We start from the raw sequence: 22,392 nt of genomic DNA, 5'->3' as shown, positions 1-22,392 counted from the left end.
CTCTCGTTCTCTGCCGTGCGCACGCTATACGGTTTGGAGCACAGTTTTTTCTGTCTTGCATGCGCGCTCTTGCTCGCACACTCTAGATTCCGGGAGATTTTAACTCATTTGCGTGCATCAGGGCGCCGCTATCAATATGCAGGAGACTCGAAACTTCCGCGAGACTTGCAAACTGTGGCTTTTTTGAAGCGCGAACGTTGTTAACATAACTCACTGGAAATCCAAAAAACTTCCACACCTGCGACTTCAATGAAAGAGGAGGGGGTTCAAGTTCTGTCGATGGGTCTCCTGCATCTGCAGTTGCCATACTATCTTTTGAATGACTGTAGCTAAGTTAGAGGTGGTTGACCATAGACTCGCAGCACTTCAACCATCTATGACTTCAACACGCGTGTTTTTTTTTCCGCTTGGCACGCCGACCGGACGTGACATGGGGGCGTGGCAGCATCGACGATTCCATTTTTTAATTCGAAGTTCGAGATTGTGAATTAATTTCGATCGATTTCGATTTAAAATCGAAATCGTGACACCCTTATCAATGACAGTAGAGAGGAGACTGGAAATTGGGAGGATTGGGATGGGACCATATTTGAAACTGCATCACCTGCAAAAGCACCTATGTCTTATAGTGTCTGCCTGTTCTGTATTTTCGGTGGGTGCAAGTAGGACATCAAATTCAATACATGACGTACTGTATCCAAATCAGGTAACTGCGCAAACAAGTCTAGAATATATGTGCTTAACACAAGTTGCAGAATTCTTAGTGCTCCATTGTAAAGGCTACTTTACTGGGTCTCTTCTCACTAAAACTTGTTTTAACTTCCCGTTTACCGCAGACGTGTTTATCGCAATGGTAACTGCACTAGGAAAGTAGTGCTGAGTTTTGTAAATAAGGCAGTTACAATAATTAAAGGTGCTATATGGAACTTTTCTTCTAAAATGAATCCTTTTTTTATTGCCTGTGTGTGAAGGGGTTGTAATCACACATTACAATGATCCACTTGTCGGGTTTTGCTATTACCTCTGAAGGCCAATATTCATATTTATATGTGAAGTCTCCGGGTCGGATTTACCGCGAAATCCATCGGATGTGACGTGCATGCGCGCTCCCGAGCCTCTCTCCTTATATACACAGTCTATGCGACGGCACTGCAGCTGACGATATGGAGTCTGATAACACCCCAAAACGACCTGCCTCCTGCACAACACACACTCCCAACACTATCTCCACATAAATATAAAAAACTAAACAAAGTTTTATCTGCTGAAGCTCGTCAGGCCAGACGTGATTCTGATCGGCTCAGGACGAAAACACGGATCAACATCGGCAGAGCTTTTGAATTATTAGTAAACTCAAATGAAATAGCAAGGTAAACTACATGAGACATGGAATGAATACAAAAGACTGTTCCAGGATAAGAAAAGGTGCTTTAGGATACTTATTTTATGTACTAGATCTACGTTATAGATCGTTACGCTATAACGTAATTCATCCCACTATCATATTGTTTATAATAAACATTTCCAGACACGTTCAGTACAGTAATGTTACTTCCTACTGTCTTACTGTTACACTGACATTGTTCAGTCTAGTTCACTAACCGTTTTCATTATCATTATTATACATTCACCTATGTTGACATTGTTGATTGTGAAAGACAGTGGCGTCATGCCCATTCAAAGTGAGGGGGCACGTGCCCCCTCAGATTTTTCCTCCCTGATAATTTTTTTAAATTACTTGTTATAATCAGATTCAGCACGTTGTTCATCTTCAATCCGCAGCGGCGCCGAGCAGAGCGCACGTCAGAAACAGAGGACACAGGACAGGGTGTGTGTGTGCGCGCGTGTGTGTTCATCTGAGCCTCATTGGTCTGTCACTGCTCGTCAATGTCAGAATATTTGAGATGGCCAATGAAATCAAAGGAGGCGGGCTTTATGCTCACAGAAGCTTAGCGCGAATTTTAGACTCACTCGACGCTTCAGTCAGTGTACAGTCAAGTGCGAGATGTAAGTTGCTAAAGTAAACATTTCATATTTGACAGTTTTTTTAGTTCATAAATGTTAAACGAATGACGAAAATAATCAGGCACACGAATATACTTTTGTCTAATTTCGCCATTTTGAACTGAAAATAGGCCTATGTAACGTGACTCGTAATGGCTAATAATTAGTTTACTGTCATTGTGAGGGGAAAAGCCGTTTTCCTTGTCAGGCACAAGATTAATAATGAATGTATACATATTGAGAATTAATATAGTACAATTTGTAGCCTTAAGTAAATTAAAAAAGCTCAGCTTTAGGAGGGGAAGGCAAGATCAGGAGACTGAGAGAAAAATAAAGAGTGATGGATAAGAAGTGAGAGCAGGTATTGACAAATAATCTACTGTCCGCTGACATGGTTTTAAGGCTATTTCTTATCCTTTTTTTGGCCTTCAAACGTCTTGAAATGCACATATCAGAGAAATAAAAATTTGAACCCCCTACCCACCTCAAATTTAGGACCTCTTTGATTATAAAGCCCTGTCTACGGCCCTGTATTAGGTATAAGATCAATAATGAATATGTACTGTGAATGAATTTAATAAACTTAGTTAGGCTACCTAGCTTTCCTAGTAGCTTTCAGTAACTCGTCTGAGAAAATGATTCATAAATCAACCAGTTGACCCTATGTTTACTTTCTTCACTGACAGACAAAAATGGAAAGCCTATCAGTCAAAGTTCAACTTTAGGAGGGGAAGAGACAGGGCAAGAGAAAAACAAAGAGAAAAAGTGTGATGGAGATGAGGAGAGAAAAATAATCAGCTGCGTGACATGGTTTTAAAGCTGTTTGTATCCAGTTTTTTTGGCCTTCAAAACATCTTATAATGCACAGATACACATACTTTAACTTAGTCCTCAGATAGAGGAGGGTTGCTGCTAGCTCCGTTAAGGTATTTCTGTCCCTCCCAAACTGCATTGAAATAGTATGTTTCGCAGCCAGAATTAAAAAAAAATCAGGGGGAGAAACCCCCCTGACCCCTCCTAACATGATCCATATCACCCGTCAGAAAACAATTGCAACGTCTCAGATTGTGCCCCCCCAGAATTTTGGCTTGCATGACGCCCCTGGTGAAAGATACACGAATAGTTAGTGAAATACCGTAGGCTATACTAGATAACACCACATGCCGGCTAAATGCAGTCAATGTAACGTTATCATGGTACGAGCATGGAGCATTAGTTCAACGTCAAGCTGATAAAAGTAGCCTATTATTGTAACGTTGCAGTGGGAGTTTACATGAGTTTCCAGCATGTTGTGTGATGCTTTCGCCGTTGCGTTGAAAGTCTCCGTGTGGCCGGTAGTGAATGCTCGCTCCTGAGATCGCACACGCACACGAGCACGAGCGCTCTTGTTGCAATCTGAAACATCACCACTAGAGGCCACTAAAAGTTCCATAGAGCACCTTTAAATTACTTAAAGTCCCCCTGTAGTCAATAATTTTATCCATTAAAACTCCTCTTTGATCACCAAAATGACATTTAAATGGTATTAAAAATAATTAAAAAAATAAGAATAAAAGCTTTAAAATAGTTTGAATGTAACTCTACCCCCTTGCCTCATTTGGTATACACGGTTCTATGAATATGCAAATTAGCCCTGCCTGCACTCACTCAACACCAGCTCAGAGATCCACTCGTTGACGATCACACGTTGACGTGATTGGTTACAAGGTAGTTTGTGACGACAGAAACACCAGCGATTTCAAACTGCATTTTTGAGACGTCTTTGGTTCACTGCAGTTTTAAGGAGAAAATACTCAGCAGTGGTGCTGACTTTTACACATGGTTTTTCTTAAAGAATATTAAAAACACCACATAGACCAACATTTAAAAACTTGATTTTCACCACAAATTTAATACATTAATCACATTAAGTACTCATTGTAATATTGATCTAGCTTGCTGCAGTGTGCAACAAGTGTCTCATACCAGCCACAAGCGAACACATCAACATAACTTTCAACAGTTTTGACACCGAGTCAATGGGCTCTGTGTAATTCTTTCTTTTTCGCTTGTTTATCGTCATCAGTCTTTTTCCTTTTACCTCTCTGTTTTATGAGCAGGTGTCACTCGAGAATTGGCAGTTTAGGTTGTTTCTCCGTCATAAGCACAGCTGCAGCACGCCGGCAATCTTGAGTTTGAACGACGGTACGCTCTTGCGCGTACACGAGCGTGATTTACACTGCTAAGACATTCCTCCTGGCTCTGATTGGTTGTTTCTGACTGGGAGCGTGTATTTCTTGCAAATGGCAATAGGACCACTGGGAGGAGCCAGAGGAGCTTGATTTTTACACAGATTATCTGTCTCATATTCTACTGTCAGGACATAATGACAGTTTTAGCAAATACATTTTTTCAAAAGTTACCTACAGCAGCTTTAAATGTATTTTTAGTATGATTGTTTTGACCTAGTAAGACAGTGCTGCATTACCCCACAATTTTATTTTGTCAAATAAAGTGTCCCATAGGAGTAGTAATTAAGCACTTGTGGCTATTTCATTAGAATAAAATAAAATGAAATAAAATAATGTGAAATGTAAGTGATCAAACGTAACTGTAACAAAGTAACAAACAAGTTCATGAAAGAAGGAGGTGTGTCGTGCAGGTGTCTCTCATTAGCATTCGCGCCACCGTCCTCGTTCTGCTATTGGTCCCGCCCTGCTTCATACCACAGTAACGTTAATGAAACTTTAATACATTAGGTCATCCATGAACATGATATCTGCCTGAGTCCCGTCGGATTGCTTTCCATCGGCTGTGGAGGAGAAGATGACAACTCCCATGATTCCACGCTCATTCAAGCTATGTCCTTGTTATTGTTTTAAACCACATACTGTGCCTTTAATTGCAGATGATAATTGAATAACGTGGTGTTTTATGCACTGAAATGTTGTGTAAAAGAGGTTCAACTGGTTAGTAAATTCATCCCTATATATTCCAAATCCTTGTCTCTTTAGTTGAGCATGGGTGGCTATTCGTGGCATCCATGTACTGCACCACAGAGATTTTAAAGTTGAAAATAGTGTGTGATGGCTTTATTCAGGGTTCATTCAGGTTGAAACCTCAACTAAATCAGCACACAAAGACACACGTTAACACACTTGGTTGGGTTTGACACTGACAGGCCCAACCCACACATTCATTAATAAAGCCACAATCGAACAGTTTCGTCCAGATTCAGAAGACGCTTCAGTTAAATTCAGCATTCTTCGCCTTCCTTTGTTCGAGTATGTGCATGTGTGTACTCACTTACACAAACAAAATACCCAGGTTGAAATCCCAAACTCATCTCCGTCTTAAAGCACCTCTTTCCAAACCCCCAATCTTCACACACCAGCGGTTTCCCTGGCAACCGGATTAAAGAGCTCTGCATCTTTGTGTTCAGCATATTCTTCTTTTAGTCTCTGCCTCTCTCTCTCTCTCTCTCTCTCTCTCTCTCTCTCTCTCTCTCTCTCTCTCTCTCTCTCTCTCTCTCTCTCTCTCTCTCTCTCTCTCTCTCTCTCTCTCTCTCTCTCTCTCTCTCTCTCTCTTTCTTTTTCTCTATTTCTTGCTCTTTTATGGGCATTACACCATAGTAGTTAGATGAAGTGATAGAGGTGATTCAAGAGAAAATGTAGAGACAAAACAACAACGTGAGAGAGCCCCAAATATACAAATAAGCTCCAGAAAACCAGTCCTGAGCCAAACTGAAAAAGGAGATTTTTGCTAAATCTTTTCAGTTTGTCCTAGTTTTAGCCTCTTTAGTTGGACACATAGCTCTGCGGTCCAGACATGTCAAGACGTGGTGCTCACACAGACGTTACAAGTTTGAGTCCGACTTGCATCATCTCCCGATCCCGTTCACCCTGTTTCCTTAATAGCGTCCTGTTTAATATTTAAAGAACTTTAAACTGTTTAATTGGTCATTGTATCCGGCAACTGATTTCCAACTTAGCTGTGATAGTTTGCGTCTTGTATCACCTTTCTTCTCACGTAATAACATAATTTAAACTTAAATGGACATGAAATATTAATTTGTTTATTTGTTTTGTATATAATCATGCACTAAGCTGGATAATGTACAAGTTTGTTTGTCGAAATCAAAAATGGTAAGTGTGCTTTTATCTGTCTCTGAGCTGCCTGTCTCTGTTTTGCAAGCTGCAGTACTATGAGCCGCCACTAGTGTGTGCTGCACTTCAGTATTTGAACATGGTTTGCTCAAAAGTTTTGAGTGCAAATTTACGTTTATATAGGAGGCTTGTACTTGAAACCTAGCTATTGTGGTAATCCACCTGTTTTATGGCCTAAAACAGCGCTGTCAAAATTTGATCCTTAGTGAGCCGTCACCCCTGTGAATGCAGAAGTGAATAAAACAGCAAGAGCCCTGTGAAAGAAAGAAATTTCTTCTTTAACTGTCATTCCGGTTGTGGGTGGAGTGTGTGGGGATGTATTTTGACAGCTTTCTGGTACCTCTGGCATTGTGTTGCTCTTTCTTTTTCCTGCACTCTGTCACATTGTGTTTTTTCCCCCTCTCTCGCTCCCTGTTTCTCCCCTGCTGTTGGGACTGAACATACACTAACGGTTGTTGTCGTTTGTGTGTTTCACCCACAGGCTCGGAGGCATAATCTCTGCATACAAAATAGTCCCTGATGAGATTGACGAGATCAAGGTAATGCTTCCTCTCACCCCTTCAGTGAGGCCATGAGGCAAACATGCACATCCATACACACCTTTGCACACTACTGTCCCCTAGAGGCCAGTATTAGTGCTGCACTCTTATCCATAACATGGACCACTTGGATTTTATCTGAGCTCAGATATGGAAAAAAGTATAAATATCATTGCATTACAAAACAAATATTAAATCCACTTTAAGCAAAACATTTCATCAAGGAATTTTGTGAAGTTTTAAAGGGGTCATATAATGCCATTTTTGTACAAGCTAATATGATTCTTTAGGGTCTAAATTAAAAGTTTGTAATATACTTTAATTAAAAATTCTCATTAGTATTGTAAGAAAACACTTATTTTACCTGGTCAAAAACAGCTCTGTTTTCAGCACGCCGTTTCAGTGCATATGACTTTAAATGATCATGAGCTTTGCTCACCCCGCCCCTCTGTTCTGTGCGTACACCGTTTGTAACACAATACCATAACGTGTTGTTCATTATAAACGTGGGATTATGAATTATATGGAGAACGTCATACAAAGAAAACATGCAGTAATGTACCCTGAGTGTAAACCTTAGACTCATTCATCGTGAAGCGATTTGCAAAGATATAAATATTAATATAAAGTTTAATAAAACGTTACACTCACTTCAGTTGTTCTAGAGGTTCAGCAGGAACACGAATATCTGGTACCGATTCTTTATCCAGGAGCAGCTGCTTAGCAAAACCTGCTTTATACCGATCCTCGTTTATAAAGCAGTCTGCTGAGAAATGATTCGCGCAAACATGAAAGTATTGACGTTGCTCGTGGGGAATATTCCCTTCGAAAACAAACTCAACCACTGCGTCTTCAGCGGTTCGGATTTAGGAACATTAAAATGACTGCTGTGTTCGTTATTACACCCAAGAACAGAACACCACAATCGCTTAGACGCCATTCTGCTCATAGACAGTGCTCCAGCATATCAACAATGACCGCGCCGGTCCGCGCGGACTATGATTGACAGCTCTCACGAGCGAGGGCGGGTCTGTGTTGAAATCAATCAACAATCGTGGGAGGGGCTTCCGAGCGTGTGACGTCACACGGTCGAACGGCTCGATTTGAGGCAGGGGAAAACATTTAAGGAGATTAAAACAAAACCACTGGATGGATTTTTATCATTATATGATGGTTGTGTACAGGCACTGCCAACACACATTTCAGTACAATCAACTTGAAAAAGTGCATGTACCATTATATGACCCCTTTAAATGATAAAACAATGTGGTGAACTTCACATGTGGTTACTGAGATAGACATCCACTAAAAATCACCATGGAGGACTAGTTGGTTAAAAGTCTATTGCTGCAATGATGCAATGGCTTAAATGTGCAAATACTTTTCGGAGCCACTGTATATGATATTTTTTGCTGGTAACAGCAGAATAAAAATGGATGTTTTATTTATCAGGCCAGACTATATGCCCAAAATAGCTGATATGATGTTGAACCAGTAGTTTGAGGGATACAAATATATCTTTCTGCACTATATAGAATTACTGCTGAATGTTTTGTGTTGCTATTCTGTGTGTGTGTGTGTGTGTGCGTGCACGCTTTAAAGGAGACACTGGTGGACTGGTGCGATGAGAAGGAGCTCAACTTGATTCTGACCACCGGTGGAACGGGTTTTGCACCCCGTGATGTCACGCCTGAGGTACATGGGAGCCCACCTGTTTGTGTTTGTGTCCATGTGAGTGTGTGTTTTTGTCCCCACCCCCATGTGTCCTTGTTTTCTGAGTCCGAATGAGAATGAGAGAAATTGTGACTTCTGTATATTTGGGCATTGTGTTTTCACATTCACATGCATGCTGTTTGGTTGATGCTTTCTTATGAAAAACAGTTCTTGCGATAAGTTTATTTTTAATGACTTTTTAACAGCTTTACTAGTCTTTTTAGAAGTGGCATAAATACGGTCTTATAATTTTATATATAATTGACAATTATAAACACTGCCATTCAAAATTGTGTCAGTAAGTCTAAAGAAAGAAAGAAGAGATTAATACTGTTATTCAGCAAGGGCGCATTAATTTAATCAAAAGTTGCAGTAAAGAGATGATACAAAGGATATCTTTGTGATAAATGCTGTTTCTATTCATCAGAGAATCCTGAAAGTATAATTATTTCCACAAAATATTAAGCAGCACAACTTTTTTTTCAACATTGATAATAAGAAATGTTTTTTGAGCACCAAATCAGCATTTGAGAATGTTTTCTGAAGGATCATGTGAAGACTAGTAATAGAAGAATAATAAATTTTTGATCAAACAAATGCAGTCTTGGTGAGCATAAGTGACTTCGTTCAAAATAATCTTACCAACACCAATTATATATACAAAAGAGTAATTTGTTTGGCAGATGAACCACTGTGGTTGCGCAGTATGTTTTTGATTTACTAAAGTGAACTGACTCATAAAAGTCAGTTGATCCATAAGGAGAAAATATGCGTGTGTAGTGTACTTGCAGATCTCCACACAAAAGTGCTGTAATTGATGTGTACGAGTGAAACAGTGCATATCCATATGGGAGTCTGTCTGGTGGGGATTGTGCCTGGTGGAACGATGCTGTGTAGATTTTTTTTTTTTGATGTACCCTGCACTCCTTATCCTTTTTAATGTGAGTGTTTGAAGTGTCATTCAATTCCAAGGGCACAGTGCGTCACGTCGGAGAGAAATTATCTCCTTCCTTTAGCCTGAGATCCCTTTCGTTTTCCTCTTATTCCTTCCCTCCTGTGCACTTTTCTTCTGACTTTGCGTGTGTTCTTGAATGTGTATGTTTGAGTAGACTGTGTGCAGGTGTGTGTGTGTTCCACCGGGATGGGACAGTGGAGATGGAGGGATATGTGTCCCTTGGGTGGCTGAGAAGGGTTCAGTGAACGGGGATTTCAGATGGAAGAGTAGAGACATCAAAGGCCCACTGGAATTGTGTTCGTAGTGAAGATTCTCAGCAACGGGGCTGTGCTGTGAAGAACAATTGGCTCTAAATGATGAATTAGCTTAGCCTGTTAGCATGTATGAGCCCAAATTAAGAAAATTGTACATTTACTGATCAAAATTGGTGGCACTTACACAGACAAAACATGCAGTCATTACATGATCATTTTTGACTCGAAGGCAACTATCGGACACTATATTTGAAGGCCCCCTATATATAGGCTATTTATTTTAACCTGGAAACAATAATTGTCATCATTCACTCATCCTTATGTCATATCAAACCTGTATGACTTTGTTTTTCATGAGGAACACACATAAGATATTTTGAAGAGTTTTGGACAACATTGGACCCCTTTTACTTTCATTGAATGGTCAAAAAACCACTGAGACACTGAAACATTAAAAAAAAAAAATCTTATGATGACAGTAAATGATGGTGTAAATGATGACAGAATTTTTAGGTTTTGGTGAACTCTTCCTTTCCGGCCTTCCATGTCTAGTGTACTGCTTGATGTCATGGGTGTATTACTATAAGTTGAAAAAATAAGCCTGTGCATTTAAAATGTTTACCGGGGTAAAAGGCGCATTTGACTTTATTCTCTTTTAAACCACTAGATGGCACAAAAATTCAGCGTAACACTTTTCTTAAAGGGATAGTTCACCTAAAAATGAAAATTCTGTCATTAATTAATCACCCTCATGTCGTTCCAAAACCGTACGACTTTCGTTTATCCTTAGAACACAAAAGAAGATCTTCTTGATGAAATCTGAGAGCTTTCTGTCAGAAAACAGGTTGAATTTATGATTTTATTCAAGAAACCAAGTAATTATTCAGGAACCAAGAAAAACAGCACTCATCTACCAATTAGGTACTGTAGAAAGACTTGACTCCAAAAACTGGTGCTTTTGACATCGGATTATGAACTTGTTGTTGCTTATATATGTGTGTGTTCTGTCGTCCGCAGGCCACCAGAGAGGTGATCGAGCGTGAAGCTCCAGGGATGGCTCTAGCAATGCTCATGGGCTCCCTAAATGTCACGCCACTCGGCATGCTGTCCAGGTGAATGCACATGCACAGACATGTCCTCTCATCTCACTCCTCCTCTCTGCCTTTCAATCTCAAACACACAAGTGTAAAGGATGTGTTTTGAATACTAATTGGATTAAATGCTAATCATCTCCTTCCTGTAGACCCGTATGTGGAATAAGAGGCAAAACCCTCATCATTAATTTACCTGGGAGCAAGAAGGGCTCACAGGTAAGCTATTTGTGTGTGTGTGTCTTTTGGTACATAAGTATTCTGATCACTTCCTTGTCTTCAACTATTCTGAAATATCTATAAAATATATAAGCGCTTGCTTTTATTGTTTATAAATTGTATTTATTTATGTAGGAGTAATCTATATCATATATATACATGATACATTACATAAATAAAAATTATAAATTAAATAAAAAAATCGCCATGTAAAAAGCTATATAGAATGAGTATACGCCCCTCCCCTTCCTTCACCTCTCACATATACGTTCGCCCTCGCTTACCGTGTTAACATTGTGGCCAATCCTATTAGAGCTACTTCCCGTGCAGCTCTGCTGATAGGGCCGTGGTATTAATCTCCATTACCCATCAGCCCCAGCCACGGAGAACTCTGCTGTCACTGCTGCTTTGAAGTCCAGAAGCCGAGCCGATAAGGGGATTAAACTTTGAAGAACCCCTTTATGCTCAGTCCAGCTCAGCGACTACACTCCCCCTCTCCCTTCCTAAATAAAAGCACCCTCCATCCCACGTCCACGACCCATAAAAGCAGCCTCCTCACATCCCCAGCTCCTCCTCTGTGACAGCGACTCTGCTTCTGGACTGAGTTTGCCCTTCTTGCTTTTAAAATGGAGACAGACCCAGGCCACAACGCTAAAGGTTTAGAGAGAGAGAGACACCGGTCCACAGAGAAACTCCGCAACGCCTTTAGATCGCTAATGTTCTCAGGAAGAGCTTTGATGCTGGAAAATTGTTACCGTTTAAGTAAACTGAGAGAATTTGAAACGGGGAAGGGCCACAGACCTCAGCACATCTGAGAAAATGGGAATGCGTGTTCCCAGTGTGCACTAGAATGGGAAACACAAACAACCTTCAAAGGGCCATGAAGTGCTAAAATAAACATAATTGGTGTTTCTTTAACCTTGGGCACTTTCTCAAAGTCCTGAATGTTTCCACTACATCTCATATGATGTGTTGTTGAGTTTTATTATGTGATGAATACATAAATGAATGAAATAGCCAACTCCTTGCTAATTAAGATAGCTAGTATTTTATGTATTCTAAATACACACAATTAAAGTATAAATTCATAGATTTTACACCAGCTTTGTATTGTTACAATGTCAGTAGTATATGTAAATGAACAATGTGTACTCGTTCTCTGTGTTACCTGGACAGAGAAACTTTTGAGAGCTCCAGGGTTTTCATAAAAACTGATTATACTTCAGCATTTTTGTATCCCCGCCCACAGACAGTCGGATCGACAGAGGGTTATTAACAAAACAGTTATTCTAAGAGTGGTAGGTTTATCACTGAAAACTGTATCGTACTATGTCTTTATGCATTATGGTCAAAATGTAACACTATGGCAACAGCTTTCTTACCTGCACGTGACGGCGTTTTGCTTCGGGAACTGACAGAACGGCAGTTTTCTTTTCTTTGTTTTCTCTAGTCAGATAACACCAATTTAAAAAACAATCCACCTTTTTTACTGTGTAGGCAGCCAAGTTTTATTGAAAGCCCATTTTGCCATCGGTTAAGTACCCCTTTACTAACATGTTGCCACTTTATGTGTAATTTGACTAAATTATATCCACCTTATTCCTACGCCCCATGACGCTTTGTGCGAATTATGGGTGTAACTTCCGTTAAGCTGTAAACAATCAGTGAAATGCTCGCTCTATGAAAGCAATACGTTAAAAAAGTGTCACAATGAGATGACATTAATCGACTCATCCTTCAACCATCGAACATTAAAATGAAATTTAAAAGTTTAAAAGAATCAACAAGGTAAGTTACTTTCAACAGACCAAAAATAGCCCCCAAAAGCGCGAGTCTTTGGTTAAATATCACTGTAGTAGGCAAATATATATCTGTATTGTATAACAAGCCTTAATCAAAAATGTTCATTAACTTCAACATTACGTGACACTATATCAAAGTGATTTCCGTCATTTTGACAGATTATAAATTGCGTTTACCTGTGAGAACAAACCTGGAAAGAGACGTGAGGATTTTAGGAGAATAACGAGAGATTCTTCGTGCATTCCAGTGAATTATTAATGGAATATCGTAAATTAAATTCGGGAGAACAGACCACAAATGTGCCGTATTTGTTGTCCTTTTTCATACTTTTACAGCGGATTGCAAAGGAAAAAAAGAAAATCATCATGAGGTAAAGAAAGCAGAGACTGAAAAGAGCTCTTGGCATGTCACGTTAAAATACCAAGTATAACGTTATTCTCATGATGTCTGAAATTAAATCATGAAGGAAAATTGACAGCTCATCCAGTCAAACCGACGGATCAGCTTTATTTGTAGGGCAACCTTATGATTTGAAATGATTCGTTTCAGCCTTTTTGAATGGAGGTTCCCCAAACCGGAAGTGCCACCCATAATTCAAATCGCAGTAAGGTCGTCAGGAATAAGGTGGATAGCTTGATTGGAAATTATACAATATACTTAGATTTTTTGTTTTCTCTCTTTAAAATAAAAATAAAAAATTATAGAGTCAACAGTCAGGTGTCCTGAACAGTCAAATCCTTTTAATTTTCTCCGCATTTCATAAATTGATTTTTAAAGATAACATAATTCTTTTAAAGACAGACCTATAGTTATTTCCCTTATGAAAACCATTAAGTACACAGTGTACCTTTTGTATTTTGTTTGGTTTTTAAATCCTGTTTTGCTTGATTTTGGTTGATCTGTTGAACACAACAAAATAGAAACCAAGTGAAGTGACTGGCAAAATGTCGTATAATGCCTCCGCTCTGAATAAGGGCTACATTGTTGGGGTTTCTACTGCTGTCTCGAGGAAACTGGACGTGAAATGTGTCCATCTGCTTTTACAGTGATGTGGCTTCACATCACACATCCATATTGGCATGTTCCTGTCTGGTCAGCGTGTCTGAGTTGCCCATCACTCTTTCTTTGAGCGCAGGTGCCATTATTCCTACAGAGCAGCGCGCTCTGATCTGGAGTGGCAGCGCACACACATGTGCCTCACCTTGCACCAGGAAGACAAAAATAGACCATTCCTACATGCACCAAGAGGACATGAAGTAGCCTATGGACTTCTAATGTCTCCACACATTAATCTTCGTTTTAACTCTGAGTCACCAAAACGGAGAGATGCAACCACATCAGACCTGCGGGGGGAAACACTCCACCGCATCAACCCTCCCTGGACCGGTCTCCATCCCCGCTGCCGTCCTTTCCTTCATTATTATTAATGTCTCTTGTCAGAAGTACTTAAGAAATGTGGTTTAAGAGCAATCGAGTTTGGCCACCTGTGTTAAGTTCACATGCTGTGTCCTTATCGGACTTCATCGCCTCAAAATGGAGGATGTCCAACTGTATTAGAAATTCCATTAAGTTAGTGTCAATAGGTTGGGCCTGTATGTCATCCTATTAGGGGATTCGGATAGATAGTGGCCCATTACGTTGGAGGAGAACAAGAGGGATTTACGCCGTAAAGACCTCGCATTACTGCTAAACAGTACACTTGACGCTTAGGAGCTGGAGAAAGTTGAACTACACAGATACAACAGATTAATTTGTTTTTATAATTCCACTGTTCAAATTTTAAAGGAGTAGCTCAGGTTAAATATTATTTAAGCTCTTTTAAGCACATGTTAAATATTGTATGATACAAATATTAATGTCAAATATTGTATAAGAAAAATCAAATGGATTAGAAAAATACTTATTGTCAATCATTAATCTACTGCAGTCAGGCATTTATTTTAGCTAGTGTGTTGATTCGTTAATGACATGTATAATGCGATACCATAGCTGGATCTCTTGTAATAATATTTTTAAAAAATAATGTAATTTTCAGCAAACCATAATAATAATAATAACCCCGGAATGTTTTATATTTAAATTTTATTGTTAAAATCATAATTTCTTATTATTCACCCGAATGTCAGACAATAAGATTTTCCATCACACAGTATAATAAGAGAATGAAATAATTTATTTTAACCTTTTTAACCTTGATTCTATTTATCTAAGTTTAATATTCTGTATTTATGTTAATTAATTAATTAATTAATTAAGATATAAATTATTATGTACTGTTTACTTATGTTATGTTTGATTTGTTTTTAAAATTAAATTAAATTAAATTAAATTAAATTAAATTAAATTAAATTAAATTAAATTAAATTAAATTAAATTAAATTAAATTAAATTAAATTAATGGCTCTTTTCCACAACTTTGAAACCTGCCTACTGCCTATTAGTAACTGCCATTTACCAATGTGATACTCATAATAAATATACATTACACACTCAAATACTGGGCAAGTTATATTACTTATTAAATTTCATTTATTGTTTAAAGATATTTATATATTTTTTAAGTTCTTTTCAGTATTGAATGAATTATAAGTACGTTTATAATTCATATTTCTATTGCTTGTCCACTGTCTTGTCACATTATTGTAGAATTGAGCTGCTCATGAGCTCATTGATATGAAAGGAACATGTTTTGGGTTTGAAAGATCTTCTTGCTGTTTCATTCTTTCACATGTTTCTTCTCTCCCTTTTCACAGGAGTGCTTCCAGTTCATCCTGCCCGCTCTGCCCCACGCCATAGACCTGCTACGGGACGCCATAGTGAAGGTGAAGGAGGTACACGACGCTCTAGAGGACCTGCCATCCCCTCCGCCGCCCCTCTCCCCTCCACCCACCACTAGCCCACACAAGCAGACAGAAGACAAGGGTGTGCAGTGTGAGGAAGAGGACGAGGAGAAGAAGGACAGTGGCATTGCGTCCACAGAGGACAGCGGCTCCTCTCACATCACAGCAGCTGCTATTGCTGCTAAGGTGAGCACCATTAATGGTTATTTGGTCTCAAACACTCAAACTGGCTCAAGCTGTTCTTTTAATATCTAAGACTGGCTTATTTCACTGATATGTTTTTGTATCAGATTGTTTTTTTCTCTTCTTTAAATTATAAAAAATTACCAAAAGAAATCATTCTTAATCACTTTATGAAGATAAACTTGCATTAAATAGGCTAATAAAGTAATTTCGTATTGTATTCAAAGGTAAAGTGTGTCATTTCTGTGCCACTAGTGGATTGGCAGCAACTGCTTTCAAACAGGTTTTCCTATAGGAGAAGGAAAACTGAAATTTTGACATTGAAAAAATGACGCTCTACCCCTTCTTTCATCATCTCTTGCCCTTGATGCTCCATTAATTCATGTTTTGTGTTTTGTGTGTACATGTGTCAAGTCTTTTGTCATGTTTATATGTCTCATATTCATCATCAGAACATGAAGTCTCATCCCAGCCATGCCGTTTTCATGGCGAAAGGTGGGCAGCCCTTGAGTGGCTTCATCCCGCCCACCTCCATTCCCTCCCATTTCACCTGCTCCTGCAGCGACACGGTAAGACACCCACTTTTCCATCCATATTCACCTCTCCTGATATTCCATTGGCCCTTTTGAACATCCAGTTTCACAACCAATCATAGAAATGAAATGTCATGATTTGTCACTATTACTATTGGTCAATGAAAAAACAGGAAAAACATTCCATAGTCGTAAAACCATATTTAAAGACCAAAATATTAAATAATTGACTCCTCCAGGTCTTTTTACTTTCTTCTACTTATCTACTGCAGTCTTGAATTAATGTAAAGTGCCCCTATTATGCTATTTTAAAGGTTCGTAAATTTGATTTGGAGGTCTCCATTGCAGCATCACCTATTTTCTCACCGTGTCTAAAGCAGTTCAATAAACAGTTTGTCTCTCTAAACCCCTCCTTTCCAAGAGCCAACTCTGCTCTGATTGGCCTACGTCTTGCAGAAACCAAACGTCCATTACCATATCTGAATTTCAGCTCCGAAGGCTTCCTCAGCACTTGTATACACAGTAGGGTTGGGTATCGTTTGGGTTTTATCCGATTCCAGTACCTACTCGGTATTTTTTAAACGGTTCCGGTGCTTAAACGGTTCTTAAATCGGTACTTAAGAAAATGAAACCGCACACACTTTATCAAAAAAATAATACCCTTTAATTTACAGGGCCAAACTGGACACAATATTAACTTAAATCTTTAAACAATATAAATACAAGTAACATATGGTAATAATAAAACCAATATAAAATAAAAATTCATATTTACATAATATCAAATGAAACAATATTGTATCAAACAATGTAATAATACTGGAGATTAATAGAGATTACTAGCAGGCAGAGCTGCCAACTCTCACGCATTGACCGTGAGACTCACGCAAATGACCCTTTTCACACAGAAAAATCGCGGACAAAGAGGACACTGACAGACAAGACAGAGAAGGTTACTTTTGATATGGAACAAATCCACAGCTGTCAGATTCTGTCAATATTTTTACGAGATTCACACAATAAATAACGTTTTGGCTCTTTGAAATGTGACAGATCGCTGTAGCGCGTCAGTTCAAACGGCACGTGATACAGCAGCCTACAAATCCACTGCTTCTTAGCTACGCAGCGTTGAGAGAACCTATGAAAGAGAACATCTCTGGTTGGTGTAACATATCTCTCAATAGGGAACGGGACGCAGCCAAGCTTCTCGCGCTGCCGACCAGCTTCCTTTTTCGGCAGAGAAATCTGAGGAGCAGATGGCGCGCGCGCGACAGCATAGTATGACGACGTAAGTGCGTCGATGCGGCGCCATCAGCCAATGAATTGGCTTGATTCTATATGGGATTCAGACTATCGGCACACCCAGAGGGCGTTCTGACACGTAATTTTACACGTGAAATGGAGCCAAACCTTGCGAGAAAGAGCGCGCATGCGAGACAGAAGAAACTGTGCTCCAAACTGTGTAGCACACGCACGGCGGAGAGAGAGAGAGCGAGAGACCTTGTGTGTGTGTGTGTGTGTGTGCGCGTGTGTGCCTAATGAAGTTAGGCACCGAAATCAGGCACCGAAATTTTCTTTCTTATTCGGTCTGGTTACTACCGTTTACGTCGGAACCGGTTCCCTATTGGCACCGAGTTTCGGTACCCAACCCTAATACACAGTGATATGAACAGTAACAATGGTGTTAGTTTTTACCGTATCAATTCAAGTCCTCATCCTTTGAAAGTGCATGCAAAGTGGATTTACTCCCGCGACAGAAAACAGCGTCTTCTCGACATTTCTACATCATGAACCAAGCTCTTCCAGGCTATAGTGTAGTGTTTAAGGATGGGGTCAAAGTAGGGGTCATTGTTTTACAAATCTACATAGGTTTGAGCAGGAAGTAAGGCTGGAATTACTGGCAACTCGTTTCAGGCAGTTCTGAATTGGTTCTTTCTTTTGGTAGACAATAACTTTAATTATCATGCTCTTTAAACTTTGCAGACATTTTACATCCTCAAACCGCTATATTAAACGCTACATGGAAGGAAATATCAGAAAAAGCATTATAGGGGCACTTTAACTTTTGTGTAGATTGTGTAATATAAACATACGTGTAAACCTGTACCATCTCTTTTAATATTATTTAATAATAAAAAATTCAGCAAACCAGGCATTTAACATTAATTTCATTCATAATTTAAATGTTATTTTTTTTAAATGTATTTTTTAATTAATTTTCATTAATCTGAATGATTTTGCATCACAATACAATAACAACATGAGAGAATTTATTTTAGAACGTTAACCTTTTTAATGTTAATTCAGTTCAAGTTTTATATAATGTATGTAAATGAGTAATATAGTTATTTATTTGTTTATTTATTTAGACATACAGCTATATCTAGAGACCAAAATATCATAGACTTGGCACTTCGAGGTCTTGCTTTTTTGAATTTGCCAGTAAGTAACACCCTGGCAACCACCCACAACACCTTAGTTTTGCTCTGGCAAGCACGTCTCACTGTCTTTCTGTAGTGCCTTGTATCATGTTTATTATCTAGTAAGCAATATTTGTCTTGTTGTTCAGCTTTGCCTGGTCTTGTAAAGCTTTTTCCCTGATAGCAGAGGATTGAGTGTATATCCTGTATTAGCTGTCTTTATATAGTAATTAATATGGGGTCATGCAGGTTGGCATTATTGTGTTCTCCACAGGGAGCGCTCGTAGCACAAGTCTCCTGGGAAGGCAGAGGTTGAGTCGAATGCTATTATTAGCGCAGGGTTAGCTTCTGCGCTGGGTAATTAAAGCGCTTGTGGAGCTGCTCTTTCCTGCGAGGCCTTGATTTAGCCCCAGTGTTAATTAGTGCTCCGTTAAGCCCCAGCGTTCCTGTGGAAGATCCCTGCGCTCTTCGCCCTTCTGCCCATCAGACTCCTGCTTAATCCCACCACGGTTCTCCCAGACAGCATAGCTGCAGTTTGTTACTGCACGAAGACTCGCCTGCTGGATCAAAGGCAGAGAGTCACAGTCTGAATACAGTAACAAATATCACTCTGATAGATCATGGCGTTTCAAATATTTGTCTTCGTCGTGGATGTTCATTGATACTTTCTGCAGACATTTAGTGGGCCATATTATGCGCTTCTGTAGGATTTGAAAATCCATGTTAATCAAGGTTTAATGTTGTGTTACATTATTTACCACCCCTCTCTTGTGCCTTTGAGAGTTCTATATGCAAATAAGCAGTGTTATGATTGGCTAATGCTTTGCAAAGTGCCAGCCAACACATATGGAGGTCATGTTAACGACTAAAAATTAGATTGTTGTAAAAGATCAGGGGTTTCATTTCTTTAAATAAATAAAATAAATATTTTATATTTATAAAAAAAGATGTATATGTGTGTCATTAAAAATTATTAGATATGATATAGAATTTGTTTAATATATATTTTTATATTTGTAATAAATAATTATACAGTATATATACACATAATTATTTAGTTTTTTTAATTTACTTTTTCTACTTAAATTTAATGACTTAATTTCAGTTTAACTAAAATATCGTAGTCCTCCTCAACCATTTTACATCATTATACACTACCATTCAAAAGCTTTGAATAATTAAGATTTTTTCACATTTTTGAAAGTCTCTTATGCTCAACAAGGCTGCATTTATTTGATTAAAAATACAGTAAAAACAGAAATATTGTGGAAAAATGATTACAATTTCAATGAACCAATTTCTATTTTAATATGTTTTAAAATGCAATTTGTTCCTATAATGGCAAAGCTGCTTTTTTCAGCAGCCATTACTCTGGTCTTCAGTCTCACATGATTTTGATATAATGATTTGGTGCTCAAGAAGCATTTCTTCTTATTATCATCAATGTTGAAAACAGTTGTGCCGCTTAACATTTTTGTGAAAACCTTGTTTTTTTTATGATTCTTTGGTAAATTGAAAGTTCAAAAGAAAAGCATTTATTTGAAATAGAAATCTTTTGTAACATTATAAATTGCTTTACTGTCACTGTTGAGGAATTTAAAGTGTCCTTGCTGAATAAAAGTATGAATTTTGAATGACTCCAAACCCTTGAATGGTAGTGTAAACAATACTATTTAAGTGAAAATGCTTAATTCTGACAATTCTTTACTGAATTTGACTGTCACGGTTTTCTATTTCCAGATCCCAGAGTCCATCATTTCACGAGGCGTGCAGGTGTTGCCGCGGGACACCGCCTCTCTCAGCACCACGCCCTCAGAGTCTCCTTGTGCTCAGCAGTCCCGCCTCTCCACTGCCTCCTGCCCCACCCCTAAAGTAAGACTCCGCCCCTTCTCCTTTATTCACACCATTCCTTCTCCCCTCAGCTTTCTGTTTCGTCATGCACTCAGTATCCTCCATGGCTGGATCCTCATCTGCTGCCATCTCATTGGCTGCTTGACACACTGCTTTGCATTCCAGACAGCAGTGACTTTGCTCATTGGGCCGTGTGAGAGGAGAAGCGGGGCTTCTTCACTGGCTGAATTTTAAGTTTGGCCAATTTGATTTTCCTCCTGTAGCGGTTGACAGTTTGTTGTTTTAGATCCAACGGTATGATTAGATGAATTCTGCAAGGGGCTATTAATTCATAACATTTGTTATTATTTTCTTTAAGATATTCAGGAGCTGTTTTGGGTGTTTTTTTGTTTTTTTTTGCAGCATTAACAGTTATTTAAAGGCCCTGTTTACACCTGGTATTAAGATGCGTTTAAGATGGTCGATCGGATCACAAGTGGACGACGCTGGTCTATGGTGTACAGGTGTTAACAGGGTCTAAACCGTTTTGAGCTTGTCCACTTTCGACCACTTCCAGAGATAGTCGAAAACGCATTCAACCGGATTGCTTTATTACTGTAAACGCTCATGTTGTCGAATGCGTTCGAACAGCCAAAAAGGACCACCTGGTCTCCACCTACTGACCTAATGCGGAAACATTATGGGAAGCACACTAGCCAAACTGGATTTAAACTCTGTCGGATGAAGACCCAAATTTGGTTTGAAGACGAAAAATGTACCAATCACAATGTTCTCTCCCAGAATTCAGTGTGGTCTTGCTGCTATCAGAGCAGAAACGAAAGCTCTTGCTCTCCGTATGTTTTTTCCATTGTCTCCATGCGCGTTCATTTGTAAATTGCGCGAGCTTATTTTGCCCATTAGATCGAAAGATCTGCAAAATCACATACATTTACCCGCCAAAGACCCTCCCCTCGAAAAAATCAGGACAGAAGTGATTGAAAGTGGACAAAAGAGACGGATTAAAACACCAGGTGTAAACGGGAATGTGTCTCCCTCGTCTACTTGTGATCCGATCGACCAAAACGCATCTTAATACCAGGTGTAAACAGGGCCTAACTCGCATTAGGGGCTTTCACACCGAAGGAACCTTTTCATAGTTCCTAGAACTATTGGCGGAAGTACCTGGATTTTGACGTGTTCGCACCGAAGGAACTAGGAACGATTTTAGTTCTAGGAACTCTTTTGGAGGAACTAATTTAGCTCTTACATCAGAGTAGGGTCTAAACCAGCACTACAGGAACTATCCGTGATGTTAGTGTTGATTAGCCGAACGCACACGGAATGTCAGTACCCGCCATTTTTAAAAAGGCTGCGTAAACACACAGATTGTAGCCTATATATTTACTCAACAAACTAACTCTACAAACATGAAAAACAGTGATAGATGGGCCTCTAAACCTTTACGCGGAAGAGAAAATCTAACACAACTTTGAGGGGACCAAGCGAAACGTGATCATGTATTTCTGCTCAGCTAGCAACACTGGACATCAACCACACAGCATACGCTAATAACTTTTCATTACTGTCTACTTTCTATGTATAACAGTTCTATCTAATAAAGTATTATATAGGACTGTTAGACAGACCATAAACTAATGAACACGGAGAATGCGAGCGCTGTGTGCTCAGGGCAGGATCTGGCTGGCGATCTCAGTGACGTCAAAATAAAAGTCTGCTGCGCCGTCAAAATAAAAGTCACAACAACAAGCGCGGCTTACATCACTTGAGAGTCCCTACCGGTTCCCACTGGCGGTGCGAATGCAACCAGTAAAACGTTCCTAGGGGAACCATTAGTTCTCGGGG

General features: G+C 39.2%; 1 protein-coding gene across 16 annotated transcripts in view; it reads left to right on the top strand.

Moving 5' to 3' along the window:
• Window positions 1-22,392, top strand: part of gphna (gephyrin a) — a 107,807-nt gene that overhangs the window by 33,565 nt on the left and 51,850 nt on the right. For 11 of the 16 annotated variants that reach the window (XM_056245656.1, XM_056245651.1, XM_056245647.1 and 8 more), the window contains exons 3-9: window positions 6,631-6,688; window positions 8,291-8,383; window positions 10,628-10,722; window positions 10,854-10,920; window positions 15,477-15,749; window positions 16,199-16,315; window positions 20,440-20,571. In XM_056245656.1, coding sequence (XP_056101631.1) covers window positions 6,631-6,688; window positions 8,291-8,383; window positions 10,628-10,722; window positions 10,854-10,920; window positions 15,477-15,749; window positions 16,199-16,315; window positions 20,440-20,571 — 835 coding nt within the window. The remainder of the gene's footprint in view (window positions 1-6,630; window positions 6,689-8,290; window positions 8,384-10,627; window positions 10,723-10,853; window positions 10,921-15,476; window positions 15,750-16,198; window positions 16,316-20,439; window positions 20,572-22,392) is intronic. The other 5 variants (XM_056245657.1, XM_056245658.1, XM_056245654.1 and 2 more) reach the window with 1 other exon arrangement.

Source organism: Rhinichthys klamathensis, unplaced genomic scaffold (genome assembly GCF_029890125.1).
Source record: "Rhinichthys klamathensis goyatoka isolate OS25496 unplaced genomic scaffold, OSU_Roscu_1.1 h1tg000032l_1, whole genome shotgun sequence".
NCBI classification, from domain to species: domain Eukaryota; kingdom Metazoa; phylum Chordata; class Actinopteri; order Cypriniformes; family Leuciscidae; genus Rhinichthys; species Rhinichthys klamathensis.
Note: the sequence above shows the minus strand (reverse complement) of the source record. Positions and strands in the feature narration are given on the sequence as shown.